The following is a 15,720-nucleotide window of genomic DNA, read 5'->3' as shown; positions in this document are numbered from 1 at the left end:
CTGATCCCCCCGGCGATGGTGTGTATATCGACATACTTAGTCATAGGAAGATGTCGAAGGCGGCCAATGACTCAAATCTGTGGAGCTGAGTATGGTACAACTTCCTTGGCGGGCTATAATGAGACAGCCATAATATTGGGGGCTCGAATCCGTTGACAGCACATGGTAGCGTGCGCCAGGCCAACACAGAACTCACTGCAAACTGGCCATTTAAGCTTTCTGTCACAGCCAGATGAATTCTCGATCGAGAGCGTCCCGCCACCACGAGCCTGTCCTATGGTTGTGATCAGGAACAATGCCCACGATTACGAAACCCACGTCACCGCAGGTATGACATTGACAGATGCGCGAGTCGCTGAGACTCTGGCCCAATCCTCAACGACAAAAGCCGGTGCGCCAGCTACATGGCCCTTGTATTACTTCGAGAGCCCTTGATTCATTGCGTAGCATGTGCCAGATTGCTATGCCCGTTGATTCTTGGAATGCCGGTTCGCGAGATAGATCATGTACTGATACCTAGGTGCTTATATCTGTCATCCCAAGCTCACCAGTGCGCGAGAGACCCCTGAAGAGGTCGACCGACAGGAATTGAGCGGGACAAAAATCTCCAGAGCAGTTTGCCATGGTGACACGAGCGGTGAATGTCCCCCAATGGTAGGAGGAACCATCCGAGGTTCATGCAGTAGGTTATCTACATGCCGGTGGAAAGACCAGCATGAATGCAAATTGCGATAGCACGCAAAGCTTGGTAACATTGATTGCTGTCGGGAGCAGAATGTGAGCGAGCTACCAAGTTTGCGAGTGGTCAGTGTTTGCCCCTGGACCACCACCGATGGCAAGGCCCAGTCGTCTAACCATTGGTCGGTTTCAACCTTTCGTACGCGTAGGCTGGAATCGAAGATGTATGTAGCATGTATCCTGGGAACGACCTCGGGAAATAAGAATGCAGAACATGCAGATTCGTAATCAATGCTGCTATCAGCGACGAGCTGTTTCTAGCGTGTCAGCGGTTGCATGCTTGACGCCCTGGGCTCCGTCGGGCGTTTGCTCTGGAAACTTGAAGACTACCCCCATGTGCGTGAGTGAAGATCCCTTTTCAGGGATGATTGTGACGGTGTTTGATGGCTGGGATAGTGTCAATGGGAAGGTGACGGTGCCTGTATCACAATACTATCCAACCAGCCCTTGTAGGAGGCAAACCATGGCTTCGGCAGAGACGAACTTGATATAATGGACTTTTTCACAGTTGACTGGACTAGACTAGGTAACGATGTCAAATTCGGGCCGAGTACAAGGAAGGTAGCCGTCGTGCCAGCTCCGAGAATGATTGTGACAGGTGACAAACTTCCACTGTAATGACAAGATGAGTAATTGTTAATGTACGGCAAGGAGGCATGCATGTATGAAGAGGTCGGGCCTAGAGTCGGCAATATGGAGGACTGGTGATAACATGGAATAGGTATCAGGTACGCCAATGGGTCTTGTTTGACCGAGGTACGGTTAATGAGTTATCAAATGAGAATTACTGGAAAAGTAGTACGGGTTTAATCGAATATTTCGTCCAGCACTTATTAAGGTAAGAGGTAGGTTAAGTTATACTGGCCTTTACGCTACAATACGTCTAGAACAAATCCCCAGAATACGACTGCCCCACCAACCCATCCAAATGGCTGATTGGCTGGACCGTAGCGGACTCTCCGGCGTACCTAGGCAATCCCTGTCTGTCCACTGTACGACGCCACCACTATGGGGCCCTAGGATGTACTTGCCGACCGAAAAGTAAATCCTAAAATTTTCGACCCAGCAAAATTGATATCTGCTGCGGTCGTTGAACTTCATCACCATTCTATTGGACTAGCACTTGCAACTGCCAGAGTAAGCAGCTCATTGATTCATTTTCTACGGGCTTCCCTTCCCCCCTTTCTCTGTGTGTCTGGTTTGCAGCAAGTTTTCCCCAACTCTGGAACTCTAGTGGATAGGCGTAGGAAAAAGTCGATATAAACTTAAGATGTTTGCCGTTCCAGGCTGGTCGGTGTCCGCCGCCAACCTCAAGGCAGAGTCCATAGCTCCCCCTGCCAACAAGGAAACCAAGGAGCAGCCGGAAACGGCCAACAACGACAAGTCTGGCAAATCTGACAAATCTGACAAAAAGAGGAAGAGACCCTCGTCAGGCCCAGGAGGCAATGTCACCGCGGCCAATCTTGCAGATCTCTATGAGCAGGTGATTGAGGGCAAGCCCAAGAAGAAGAAGGCCAAGGGCCCTACCGCCGGATTTGGCTCGGCCCCGAAGGGCAAGCAGGAGCCTGCCGCTTCCGCCAATGGGAAGGATGAGGGGACCGAGGCAACTGTAGTAAGGGATGGAGAAAAGAGTGAAACAACCTCGGAAGCACCTTCATCGAAACCCAGTAGGAAGGAGAAGAAGAAGGCCAAGAAAGTCGCAAAGCCACAGGATACAGAAGGCGACGAGGGCGATGGGAAACCCAGTGCGCAAGCCAAGGATGCCTCGACGAAATCACCCAAGCAGAAGGTCACGGCCCCAGCGCCAGCCGCCCCTAAGCTCACGCCTCTGCAAGCATCCATGAGAGAGAAGCTAATCTCGGCGCGGTTCCGCCATCTTAACGAGGCACTCTACACAAAGCCGTCTGCACAGGCCTTCCACCTATTCGAGGAGTCGCCCGAGATGTTCCAGGAGTACCACGAGGGCTTCCGGAGACAAGTCAACGTCTGGCCCGAGAACCCTGTCGACGGCTACGTCGCCGACATCAGGAACAGGGGCCAGCAAACCCGGGGCAAGGCGAGGGCCGAGCCACCGCTACTGCGCACCAACGGCACGTGCACCATTGCCGACCTGGGCTGCGGCGACGCGAAGCTCGCCGAGGCGCTGCAGGGCGACAAGAAGAAGCTGCGCATCGAGGTGCTGAGCTACGACCTGCAGAGCCCGAGCCCGCACGTGACGCGCGCCGACATCGCGAACTTGCCGCTCCACAACGGCAGCGTCAACGTGGCCATCTTCTGCCTCGCGCTCATGGGCACCAACTGGCTCGACTTCATCGACGAGGCCTACCGCGTGCTGCACTGGAAGGGCGAGCTGTGGATCGCCGAGATCAAGAGCCGCTTCGCGCCCCCCGCCAAGGGCAAGAAGGGCGCCCCCGTCACCCACAGCGTCGGCAACCGCAAGAAGGCGGCGCTGCTGCCGGGCAAGGGCAAGCTCAGCAAGGAGGCCAAGGCCGAGGCCCACGCCGAGCTGGAGACGGTCCACAACGCCGAGCTCGCCGTCGAGGTCGACGGCATGGACGACCGGAGGCAGGAGACGGATGTCTCGGCCTTCGTCGCGGCGCTGCAGAAGCGCGGCTTCGTCCTGCAGGGAGAGGGCAGCGACGCGGTCGACCTGAGCAACAAAATGTTCGTCAAGATGCATTTCATCAAGGGCGCGCAGCCGACGGTGGGCAAAAACGTCGTCGCGGAGGAAGGGGGCCGGGCCGGGCCCAACAAGAGGGCCGGAGCAAGGCCGGCTGCCAAGAAGGAAGACATTGACCAGGTGGACGAGAACAAGATCCTCAAGCCCTGCGTATACAAACTTAGATAGGACCTGCTGGTTTAATATTTTACTGTTTTCATATCTACCCCTTCCTGTTCTTCCGTGCCCTCTAGCGTTCGCAAATAGTCACATAGATACACATATCAGCAATATCCCAAGGCGGTAAACAAAAACCCAAAACCTCTAATCAAACAAGTCTTCCTCGAGATGTTCTTATCAAAATGAACGTGCGGACACGTGTTGTTTGCTTGCTTGCTCCCCTCATCTTGGCCGCATCTATAACCCCGTTACTGAGCCCCGAGGGTTCCGATACACCCCTATGCGATGCCCCAATGCATGTATTAACCTGTTTGTTACCGAATTCTCAACGCTATGCGATGCCCGTCCGTCCGTCCGTCCCCACCGAGTCCTGTGCCAAACTCTACCGAGCGGTAACACTTGGGGCTGTCCACGTAGTGATATGCATATTTTACATGTTCTGGAAAAGCAGGCCGGCAGCATACTCGACGTTTCCGTCGGTGGCCTCGAGAGCGTTGATGGCGGCCTGTCTGTCGACGCCAAGCGCTTTCAACTGTTCAATTTTCTCCTCGGGGAACTGTCGGGGCTGGCGCTGGGGAGGGGGCACAGGCACGGCCGAGCCTGGAACTTGTGAGCCAGATGCGGGTGCTGATCCTGGAGCACGAGGGCCGGTGGAAGGTGCAGGCGCTGATGAAGGAGCTGATGTTGTGCTCGGAGCCGCAGGTGGAGCCGTAGCACCAGCAGCTGACCCGGATGGACCTGTGACTGCACCGGAGCGAGCGCCTATCGTAGTACCTCCCGGGCCTTGGACTGTAGGCTCCTCGTTCAACGCGGCTTCCGTCTCTCTCGGAATATCGGACTCGCCTAAGAATTCTACTTCCTCGCCCTGGATAATCAGCTTGTTGCGCGACAGGTCGATGGTCGCCTGGTGGCCCTTGAGAATATCCAGGCCCAGCAAGAGATCGACCGACTTTCCCTCCATGACGGTAAATGCGGCGGGGAGGTACCGAGAACCCAGTTGTAGCATCGTGTAATGAACCCGGCCAATGATGTTGGCTGTGCCTACACCACGAGCGATGCCGGCAAATCGGCGATCGACAAGATGCATGATATTGCAGGCTTCGGCACATGAAGGGGACATGATTGTGGCCTGGGCACCCGAGTCGACCAGAGCCTTAACCTTGGTACCGTTGACCTTGACATCGATGTAAAGCAGGTGCACGCGACCGAAAGCTGTTCAAAAGTTAGCAAGTCGACCTCCCATTAGAAAGGGGGCTGGGTCATATATATACACTCGGGGTTGTATTCCATGGCGTTCTGTAGGTTCTCCATAACGTTCTGCTGCCGGATCATCTCCTCGATGCGAGCTTGCGCATCCGGGTTGAACTCATCCCGGTTCAGCTGCTCGATTTCACGCATTCTCTGGCGCCTCTCGTCCTCCTGGCTGTCGTTGCCCTGGCGCATGAGTTGAGCGAACCGCGTAGGGTCATTTAAAGCATCCGCAATCTGGGGGTTTCGTCGCCGGAGCTCAGCCGTGAGACGAGGGTCGCCAAGGAATTGCAGGCGAACCAGCTCCGGGTCCTGCTGTGCGGCGGCCTGTTGCTGCTGTCGTTGCTGCTGCTGCGGCGGTTGCGGCTGCTGCTGAGGAGGAGGTTGAGCGACACCGGTATTACCCCGCATGTCACGAACGTGTAGCGCAAGCATGTCGCCGTCCGAGATCTGTAGCTCCTCAAGGGTCTTGGAGGTGTCCGTTATCAGCTGGCCGTTGTGGTAGATGTGCCTGCGACGGCGCCGGGATGCCCTCGGCCTCGATAGAGCTGCGCAATGCGCTGAGGGTCATGTCGGGGAAGACATCGAGAGTCAACAAGCGCAACTCGGACTCTTCGACTTCGGGGTTGTTGACGTTTAACGTAATACGCCTGTCGAGGAAAAGAAAGTCATTAAAGGGCAGGGCCTAAGGGAGGTGCCCCGGCAGGTAGCGCTTACATTTTGGCGGTGACAAGAATGTGTCAGGTTGGTTTTGTGTGAATCAAATCCAAAGCTGGTCTTGTGACGTCGGAATGAGGATGGACGATGAGGTACGAAACAGAAACGAGCGGCAGACTAAGCTCGGATTTGCAAAGTCTTGGTGACACCCCAAAAAACCGATTGTCTGGCGATTCGGCTGACAAAAGAAGTTGCTTACCCCCCCTCAGAATAGAATGTGGTAGAAGGGCAATGTCGGGCTGGAGGTTGTTAAGCTTCTGAGTGAGGATTACGGTTACGGCCTCCCAAGGCAGAAGACGTAGCGCGGAAGGTCTGGGCTAGATGGAGCACGAAACGACGTAAGAATAACAGGGACCTGGCCTGAACTGAACCTCCACCACCTGCCCACATCCTCAGCACAACACTTGCAGTTCAGTTGCCCCAGAGCTGGTGGATGGGCCGGCCACTGACCTACAATCAACACCCAGCTTATCTGGCCCCGATCCGAGCCTTAAAAAGTGGAGAGTATCTGGGTTGATTGAAATAGCTGAGGTTGAGCTGGTAATGGCGACAGTCGATGTGAGGTGGACGAGTATAGAGAGAGGTCAGCTTAGGTCGCCAAGAGCTGTCAAAATCACTGCTTACTCGATTGATCGATATACTGTCAGTCGACTACCTATACTACAGCTGGCTCCCTGAAGAATACCTAAGAGCCTCAGCAGCAAGCACTGGATACAACGGCGGGGCTCAAAGTAGTGACGACAAGCTGGAGTAGAGGGGTCAAATACCTAACCCTGAACCTGACAACCTGGCAACCTATATACCTACATACCTAGCATCGCATCCTAACTTGGGCCCCTGAAACCTTTGACCCCTGTCGAGGGATAATCCCCAGGTTGGTCAATTATTACCTAAGGAGGTACTCAGCCATATCTTGCGAGCTACGCACGTTCAAGCAAGCGACTGATGAATTTGTGTCGTCTGCCTGGATTGGAAAAAGGGTACAACAGAGTAGCTGAAATCTCTGGGCGTGTCACCTACTTCTAAAGGCAGCATTTGGGCCCGGAAAGGATCAAATGGCATTCCGGATTGCAGAAAATGCAAAACCTAAACCGAACATTTCCAGACATTCACTCTTACATGTGCCACTGTAACTGCCCACCTATGCCGAGCTTTTGTTGTTTGCCACCCCTTCATTGGACATCGAGGCCCTTCCCAAGCGAGACAGTGCGAAGGTAGTCCGATGGCTTGTAACACACGGTATACCAAAATATCCCACCGAAACGGAATTATGTACTTTAAGTAGCTAATGTGTGATCCAACATCGTATGCAAATGTTGGTTTGCGCACGCCATCATGAGATGAACAGGGTATTCTGTCCCACCCCTATTTGGCAAGCCTACCGCTAGACAAGAATCATGCAAAGGTTTCCGTTGCAGCCTTCTTGCTGCCACTTGGCACCACTACGTTTGGTTCGTCATCGTCATCATCGATGTCCTCATACTCATCGCTCGAGGACTTTGCTTGGGTGTGGTTGTGTTCGAGGATTTGTCCACCGCCTTTACGACCAAAGAAGTCCTCTGTCCTCAGGCCTCGTACTTGAGTGGGATCAATACTCGACATAGCATTCCCACTGGCCTTGTGTTCGCGGATAAACTCTCTTACGGGTACCATGGCAGCATCCCGACAAGCCTCTTTGATGTCACTGCCAGACATTCCTGCTGTGACTCTTGCGATGTAATCGATGCTGAATTGGTTGGTATCAGTCTTGGTATCCTTCAAGACCAGCTGGAGTATCCGTAATCTTTGGCTCTTATCTGGCAAAGACACCGGGAATTTCTTGGGCATTCTCCGCAGAATAGCTTCATCGATGTCGTGAATACGGTTTGTCGCACCAAGCACACAGATCCTTGCCGGCACGCCGCGTGTGTTCGCTGAAGTCAAGCCATCCCATAGCGTCATGAACCTGCTGTAGCATTAACATCGATTCGGAAAGGGGTGTGGAAGGGGGGTTTGCATAACCTACTCGGCTTTCACCATGCCACTGGCTTCGTGCTCGCCACTTCTCCGCGTACCCAAGACCGCATCGATCTCATCAATGAAGATGATGGCCGGCTGCAGTTTCCGCGCAAGGGAGAAGACAGCTCGAACAAGCTTATTCGAGTCTCCATACCATTTTTTCCGTCAAGGTAGAGATGTGTAGGTTGATGAAGGAAGCACCGCTTTCGTGGGCGACGGCTTTGGCCAGCATGGTCTTACCGCAGCCTGGGGGTCCATAGAGAAGAACACCCGAGGGTGCTGATAACAGTGGCGCTGCGTGCGAGTACAGATGTGGCATAGTCAGCGGGTATATGACTGATTCTTTCACCTCCTCGATGATGTCTTCCAAGCCACCAATGTCTAGGATTAGGTCAGCAAACTGATATCGGTGGTGGTAATCTGAGGGTACCAACCGTCGAATCCAACCGAGATGTCTTCCGGCGCCACCACCTCCATGGCCACGAGGTTTTCGTATTCATTGAGTTGAAGGTCTTCTATGTGTGGTCCCTTGTGGGAACTGCTGGCCGTATCGTCCCCGTCTGTGCCATCTTGTTCCCGCGACCTCTGCAACCGTTGCAGGTTTGCCTTGGCTCTGATGCTAGCTTGTTCGTGCTTCTCTTTCTCCGGGTCCGCGAGTGTCGACTGTAGGCTCGAAACGAGGTTCCTGGTAACCCACCAGGCAAGCCCGGTCTATCGCATAGTGAGAATGCTCTGTTAGCATACGACCGCATTTCAATTGCATAGCCTAATGCGACACAGTGCTGCTTACCATGCCTAGCAATAAGGTAACGTCCCAGAAGTAATCGGAACCGCCGCGCCTTCGGTCGCCCATGCTGACGGCTTTAGTTAACCAGTCGGGAAGCATTTGCTGGCTCAATGCGACGAAGAGAGAAAGAAAGAGAAAAAAGCAAATGTGTCTCTACTACACTGCGGGATTGATACTCGGGCGAGGCCAACGCGAGATGCAGCTGGAACACATGGACTTTTCCCTAAACCGTATGGGATTCGTCAGAAGAGACCAATCACAGGATGATCCGTCGAGGAGAGGGGGAGTCGACCAACATGCGCCGAGGGTAGAAAAGGCTCTGTACAGTTAATAAGGAAAAAGGTGACGCCACCAGACGGCTAGCGATGGAATGTTCCCAGATCGATCTATTGATAACGTGGAGAGCACATTGATAGCATAGGCACGGTATTAAATTGTACTGAATTGTACTTAACCTAGGTAAGGTTGGGTACTGGACGTGCGGCGGCTTCTTCCGGTGGAGCCCAACCTCAGCACGGTCTTTATTGTTTACATACATACTTTGCTTTCTTTACATCCTTCTTCGATGCTCGCTCCATTATTGAGCCAAACTTGTGCCATTCGAACGCGGTCGAATCGGCGCAAAACGTGGAAGCCAAAACGCGAAACACATAGCACTACGAATTACGGATTTGGTACTTCGACATTTCCTACTTGAAGTTCTATTATATCCCGTACAAGTCAAATATTGAACAGAGGGTCGGCCCCGCGGTTGTGCAATTCGACAATTTAGCATCGCGTAAAGTTGGGTTCGATCCATGCCAAAAGTCAAGTCCAGTGCACTGCTCGGTCTTGTGGAGTCGGATGAAGAGGAACAGGACACGCTGATTTCGACAATGGCACCACCAGCAAAGAGAGGACGACCGGCTGCCGCTGCGAAAGCCACCAAAGCCGCTCAGAATGCGACGCGCTCTACCACGGACAATTCGAAACAGAAGCCCACGCAAGGCAGAGGCCGAAAGCGCCAAGCGCCCGACGACTCCGAGATAGCGGACGAGCCATCGCAAAACGAAGATAGCATCGACGGCAATGCCAAGCCCAAAGGTGCTCGTGGTCGTCCGCGTGGCGTCAAAGCTGCGAGACTGTCGGACGCGACGGACCAGCCGGCGGCCGACTCCGAGCCGGAGCTAGCTTCCCAGCCAGCTAGGAGAGGGCGCAAGCCCAAGGCGCAAACGGCAACATCTCCCATGGACATTGAGATACCTGAAACGCAGCCGCTTCAACCGGAAATCCCGGAGACGCAGCCGATGCAGATGTTCGACGATAGTCTGGACCAGGATGAAGTCGAAGATCTCCCGATACCTACATATAGCCGCTCCGTTATGTCCTCCGCACAACGGCCCCAGCATCATATGGTACCCTTTAGTGCTAGTCGGGTTCCCTTCAGTACTAGTCGGCGGCCAATGGCGGCTTCGGACTCCGAACTCCACGACCCCATGCTGCGCCGGCGTTTGGGTGATTTGACTCGAAAGTACGATAGCCTAGAGGCCAAGTACCGCGACTTACGTGAGCTGGGAATCAAGGAGGCAGAGCGAAACTATGACAAGTTAAAGAAACAAGGGGAAGAAAGAGCCGAGAGTGAGTTTCAAGAGTCCGAAGCCTTTCCCCCCTGAACAGTGCTAACAGATACCAAAGCTGCCGACCAGTTAATTGCCACCCTTAAGGCACAGCTTGCCACTCAAACCGAATTGGCAAAAGAGGGGCAGCGCGTGAAGCAGCAACTTGAGTCGAGCGAGGGCAAAGTGGCTGCGGCGCAAACGAAGTGCGAGGAAACGACAAAGTCTTTGACTGAAGCCCAGGCGGAAATTAAGACGCTAAAGACGAAACTGGCAGCAGCACGGTCCGCAGAAGCCTCTCAGGTTAAAGTGCCCAGCAGTGCAGTCAAGAGCAACAGCGCGCCCGGCCGGCTGCTTGCTAATGCCGAAGCGGCTGCTCAGGTGGCGCAACTGAAGGAGGATCTCTATGCCGACATGACTGGTCTAATCATCACAGGCGTGAAACGCGAGGCGGATGGCGAAGTGTACGATTGCATCCAGACTGGGAGGAACGGAAGTAAGTTATCCCCCCTGGGCGATATTTTAGTGGCCAATATTGACTCCAATATGCAGCTCTTCACTTCAAGCTCTCTGTCGGACCAGATGAAGAGTCTGAGAACATCGATGACGCAGAGTTTATATATATGCCTCAGCTGGATGAGAGTCGGGATCGAACCCTGATCGAGGTGCTCCTAACTTCCTTGTGGAAGAGATCTCGTTCCCCCGACCGCACGCGGCCAAATTTTACTCGCGTGTCATGAAGTCGTTGACAGAACGGCTAGATTGAAGGGTCTCAAAAGTTCGTTAAGCATGGGATGATTTGCGAGGTTGCAAGTTTAGTGATACCCCTTCCGTTTCCGGCGTTTTAGTGTATTGGATGAATTGACGACGCGCTTGTCGTATTGAGAGATCTTTTTTCTGATGTTGCAATGAACCGTGTTCTAAAGTAGTTTTGGACGATGAACAACACCACTCGCAAGGCCATGTACTTCGGATTTCAATGTGGTGCATATGAAATTAGGCAATCTCTCAGAATATCTTTTTATGTTGATGTTGACCTTGATGGTGTCTTGATCTGGCCATCAAGGTGCGTCGATGCTACAGTGTTCTATTTACATGACATAACCCTTCCCTCGTTTTAAAAGCTCTGTTTTCGAAAAGGGCCTCGAGAAGAACAAAGGGGTAGTGGTTAAAAAAAGAACGAATAACCCCCATCATATAGTCTAGAGACATCAATGCATTTAGTATAAAGGTTTGAAGTGATGTTACTAGTCAACACGTTCTTTGCGAGGAGTAAGGAGAAGGAGGGCATACTCTTTGGACCCCTAACTGCAGGGCCTCCCTGATGTCCCAAATCCCAATGGTTCGAATGCGCCAAGGGAATCGAACCGAACCCCTGTAAAAGATGGAGAACGCCTGTCCAGCCACCACTGAAGAGCTGCAGCGAGCAGACAAGCTCCGGAACTATGCAGCGTCAACGTGTTGGACTCCACACCAAAGATTGGCAGGCAGAGGAAGCGCATCCATCTTCATCATAATTTCCGAATCGTGTCTCCTGGCCTCTTTCGACATCAAACTTCTGGTTGTTCGTACCTCTCGTGGAGTAGAGGCGTGCTTCCCTTTCTTTTCCTTCTCCTTATGGCCAAATTCTGATTAATTGCAACCGAGGCACCTTCCTTCGTTTTGACTTTCTTGGACCATTGCATATGGCGGAACAAACGTATAACTTGCGACTTTGACTGCTTGGGCTTGTAACGACATTTCGTCTCGGCGCCTATACAAACATTCGCCAGAGAGACCGACGAGCAACACTTCGCCCTTCACCATGGCCTCTTTCACTCGCTTCAAGTTTCTGGCAATTGCCATGCTCTTTCACATTCTGTACTTTATATCTATATTCGACATCTATTTTGTCAGTCCCATAGTGTCTGGCATGCGCTTGTTCCAGGTCAACAGGCCCGAGACAGCTAAAGCGCCCGCTGATCGCTTGGTTCTGTTTGTTGGTGAATACAGCCTCCAATCCATGCGCGCCTGTGTGTTCTTCAACGCTGATAACCTGTAATTAAGGCGACGGTCTACGCGCCGATAAAGCTCTCCAGTCCCTCCCGGATCCGACCCCTTCCCAAGAAGACGATTTGACCCCGCGACCTCTTGCTCCGTTTTTGCGCTCGCGCATTCTGGAGCATGGCACCTTTGGAGTTTCGCATACACGAGTTCCTACCGAGTCGCGTCCGGGGCATGTGGCCTTGATAGCTGGCCTGTATGAAGATGTGTCGGCTGTTGCCACTGGCTGGAAATTAAATCCGGTCAACTTTGACAGCGTATTCAACCGAAGCAGGCACACATGGAGTTGGGGGAGTCCCGATATCCTGCCAATGTTCGAACACGGCGCCACGCCAGGCAGGATTGACGCCGACTGTTACCCCGCCGAATTCGAGGATTTCTCCCAAGATGCCCTTCATCTTGACCTGTGGGTATTCGACCATGTCAAGGAGCTGTTCGCCGAGGCAGAGAAGAACAAAACACTGAACCAGGCTTTAAGACAAGACAAGATAGTCTTCTTCTTGCACCTGCTGGGACTTGACACGACTGGCCACGGCTTCAATCCCCACTCCAAGGAGTACCTGAACAACATCAAGGTCGTGGATCAGGGGGTAAAGGAGATTACTGAACTGATCAACAAATTCTACGCGGACGACAGAACCGCCTTCGTCTTCACTGCAGATCATGGCATGAGTGACTGGGGTAGCCATGGAGATGGCCATCCGGATAACACCAGAACCCCTCTAATTACCTGGGGTTCCGGTATTGCTAAGCCATCTCTTCATCCGGGCACCATTGCGCCAGGCCACGATGAATACTCCTCTGACTGGAATCTCGACCACGTGAGAAGACACGACGTGGCACAAGCTGACGTTGCGGCATTGATGACCTATCTCGTAGGCACTGAATTCCCTGCCAACTCGGTGGGCGAGTTGCCATTGTCTTATCTGTCGGCGAGCGTCGAGGAGAAAGCAAAGGCGTCCCTGATAAAACGCGCAGGAAATCTTGGAAATGTACCGGGTCAAGGCGAACTCAAAGATAGCCACAGAGCTTAGGTTCCGACCATATGCGCCACTGAGTGCGGAAGGCCAGACCCTGGAGGCACGTCTTGATGCTATCCACGGACTGATTGAAAGTGGGCGATCAGAGGAAGCCATCGAAGAGACGGCGGCCCTCATTCAACTTGCGTTGGAGGGTCTGCGATACCTGCAGACTTATGACTGGCTTTTCCTTCGTGTCCTCATCACAATAGGGTATTTTGGCTGGATGGCTTATGCGATCACCACCGTGGTTGACCTTCATGTATTGCAAGGGTCGACACAGCCACGGAGGTCTCTTGGGGGCGTGCTCTTCTTTTCATCCGTCCTCGTGGCACTTTACGCCTCCTTTATTGTATCGAGGTCCCCCGCGACTTACTACGCTTACGCGTTCTTCCCAGTACTGTTCTGGGAGGAAGTCTTCGCTCGCCGCGAAAGCCTCGCGAAAGGGCGACGAGCCCTTTTTGGGCACGTCACGTCAGGACCTCGTGTCTTATCTCTTGTCGTAAACTCCGTTTTATATCTTGGAGTAATCGAATCGCTTGTGAGTATCCAATGGATCTGTTCCAAACACATTGCATGGCTAATCTGCATTGATAGGCATTGGGGTACCTCCACCGCGAGGTATTGACCGTCTTATTCTGCATCGGTGCTTTCTATCCACTTGTCCTGGGCATCTCATTTCTCCAGAAGCATAGCGTTCTCTCAGTCACTTGGCTTGGTTCGTGTCTAGCCATGAGCGTGTTCACTCTGTTACCGCCCGCCATGAAAACCGAAAACGTGACTTTTATGTGGGTTATCTTCCCATGTGTTTCTTGAGCGTAACTGACGTTAGTGCATAGAATGCTGGGGGGCTCGCTGATGGTGGCTGCTGGTGTCTGCTTTCTGCTTTTCGAAGACAAACTGATGGCCGACATCTCAAGGTCGAAGGGGCCGTCGAAGAGTAATCATATTTCGCGAGCATTGATCGGCCTACAGGTAAGCCTCAAGAGACCACGTACAGTCTGCCAGCCGTTCCTATGCTAACAATGAGCCAGACCGGTCTAGTTCTACTAGCCATGTTCGTCACACGCTCGAGTGCGCTCTCGCTCCAAGCAAGGGCCGGCCTACCTCGTGGTAATCAAGTGGTTGGGTGGCTTGTGATGGTCATCTCCTTCTTGATGCCCTTTACTCATCGCCTACAACCAAACAACCACTACCTTCATCGCTTGATGGTGATCTTTCTCACATTTGCCCCTACTTTTGTGATATTGACGATCTCTTACGAGGGTTTGTTTTACTTTGTCTACTTTCTTACCCTACTCACTTGGGTTCGCCTCGAACACTATGGGTATATCTTCACGATATCATCATCCCCAAAGGCGATGGAGACGAATGGCCCAGCCCCCAAGAGTTCAGACACCAGTGTGGCCTCCCAGTTTCGGCCATTGAAGCTGTCAGACGTACGGATCGCTCTGTTCTTCTTCATACTCATTCAGTCGGCTTTCTTCAGCACCGGAAACATTGCTTCAATCTCGGGTTTCAGTATGGCCAGCGTCAATCGCTTAATCCCCGTTTTCGACCCGTTCTCGCAGGGCGCGCTACTAATTTTGAAGCTGATGATTCCATTCGCGTTGATCTCCGCCAACCTTGGCATTCTGAATAAGCGGCTGGGTGTAGCACCTTCGGCCCTGTTCATGGTAGCCATGGCGGTTAGCGATATCCTTACTCTGTATTTCTTCTGGGTTGTCAAGGATGAAGGATCCTGGCTGGAGATCGGGTCCACGATTACTCATTTCGCCATTGCTAGCCTCCTTTGTATCTTCGTGGCAGGCCTGGAAGGCGTAAGTGCTTTGTTCATATCGGGCATCGAGGTAAACAACGGCATCAAGGCCCCAAAGACCCCATCGAATGGTGCGGCCATGGATCTAGTTGCCGATATATTGGTCGGTGATGTCCAGGAAAAGGAACCGGCACCTGCCTCAGCACCTACCACTGGCACTTCTTCTACCGAGGGCGAGACACAATAATGTCTTGGCTTATAGTTTAAATAGCAAAAATTATAGAAATTTGTTCGCAACCCCTAATACCTGGTCTTGGTCCCTCTGATTTCCTATAAAGGGTTGCATGAGGCCGAGATCCACCGACGTCTTGGGCTGAGAAGTCCATATGTATTTAAGCATGATACAAAGGTATACTTAAGACTTTGCCCGCCGCGATGGAGGAACAGTTAGAGAGGGTTGGGCTTCTAGCATATAATAATGCCGAGGTGAGGCTATTTACTTGAATGGTCGAGTTGCCTATATCGCCCTGGGCGGAAGTGGGTATAGTCCGGTCTGGTGGTGTGCCCAGACGTGTGATGGGGGATGGTAACCGCAGGCAGAACGGGGCATGCTCCCAGTCGATTCTTGCCAAAACCGTAACTCTATGGCTAATGGGCATTGGTGCAAGTACATCATCTTTCCCGGTTTGGAAAGCAACTCGCAGCCCAGGTCTTAGGCCTCCTATTCCTCGGGGCAGGTAGGAGCGGTGTGGTGCGTGCGGTATTGCACATCAAGTATATGCATGCATAAATACCTAGGTAAGTATAGGTAAATATACACAAACAATGTAGCGAGAAGCCATCTTCCTTGCGGACCGGAATCAGGCATTGTGCAAAGATATAATAATGATAATAATAACAATGGATATCTCGCTAATAGAAGGTTATTCGAACAAGAAGGCGTTGGACTGGCCACGGACCTCTGGCGACTAAACCAG

At 52.6% G+C, this 15,720-nt stretch overlaps 5 protein-coding genes across 5 annotated transcripts; 3 read left to right on the top strand and 2 right to left on the bottom strand.

Annotated features, from left to right (window-relative positions):
• Nucleotides 1-2,008: 2,008 nt before the first annotated feature.
• PG994_013159 (uncharacterized protein) lies at nucleotides 2,009-3,586 on the top strand (the record flags this gene model as incomplete). The annotated part of the gene is made up of 1 exon (XM_066864568.1): nucleotides 2,009-3,586. One exon carries the CDS (start codon nucleotides 2,009-2,011, stop codon nucleotides 3,584-3,586), a length of 1,578 nt encoding a protein of 525 aa, XP_066709529.1.
• A 421-nt stretch (nucleotides 3,587-4,007) lies between these two features.
• PG994_013158 (uncharacterized protein) lies at nucleotides 4,008-5,260 on the bottom strand (the record flags this gene model as incomplete). The annotated part of the gene is made up of 2 exons (XM_066864567.1): nucleotides 4,008-4,789; nucleotides 4,849-5,260. 2 exons carry the CDS (start codon nucleotides 5,258-5,260, stop codon nucleotides 4,008-4,010), a joined length of 1,194 nt encoding a protein of 397 aa, XP_066709528.1.
• Nucleotides 5,261-6,937: 1,677 nt separating this feature from the next.
• PG994_013157 (Protein MSP1) lies at nucleotides 6,938-8,393 on the bottom strand (the record flags this gene model as incomplete). The annotated part of the gene is made up of 5 exons (XM_066864566.1): nucleotides 6,938-7,487; nucleotides 7,548-7,636; nucleotides 7,695-7,921; nucleotides 7,975-8,251; nucleotides 8,331-8,393. The coding sequence occupies 5 exons, from the start codon at nucleotides 8,391-8,393 to the stop codon at nucleotides 6,938-6,940; spliced, it is 1,206 nt and encodes a 401-aa protein (XP_066709527.1).
• Nucleotides 8,394-9,124: 731 nt separating this feature from the next.
• Nucleotides 9,125-10,662, top strand: PG994_013156 (uncharacterized protein; the record flags this gene model as incomplete). The annotated part of the gene is made up of 3 exons (XM_066864565.1): nucleotides 9,125-9,944; nucleotides 9,993-10,418; nucleotides 10,475-10,662. 3 exons carry the CDS (start codon nucleotides 9,125-9,127, stop codon nucleotides 10,660-10,662), a joined length of 1,434 nt encoding a protein of 477 aa, XP_066709526.1.
• A 1,064-nt stretch (nucleotides 10,663-11,726) lies between these two features.
• On the top strand, nucleotides 11,727-14,990 carry PG994_013155 (phosphatidylinositolglycan class N; the record flags this gene model as incomplete). Its single annotated transcript, XM_066864564.1, is given in 6 exon segments — nucleotides 11,727-11,904; nucleotides 11,969-12,957; nucleotides 12,971-13,525; nucleotides 13,582-13,772; nucleotides 13,824-13,959; nucleotides 14,019-14,990. The coding sequence occupies 6 exon segments, from the start codon at nucleotides 11,727-11,729 to the stop codon at nucleotides 14,988-14,990; spliced, it is 3,021 nt and encodes a 1,006-aa protein (XP_066709525.1).
• Between the last annotated feature and the right edge of the window lie 730 nt (nucleotides 14,991-15,720).

This window comes from Apiospora phragmitis (genome assembly GCF_038363925.1).
Source record: "Apiospora phragmitis strain CBS 135458 chromosome Unknown utg000011l:1.0-3236445.0:1.0-3240683.0, whole genome shotgun sequence".
NCBI classification, from domain to species: Eukaryota; Fungi; Ascomycota; class Sordariomycetes; order Amphisphaeriales; family Apiosporaceae; genus Apiospora; species Apiospora phragmitis.
This window is presented reverse-complemented; position numbering and strand designations above follow the sequence as displayed.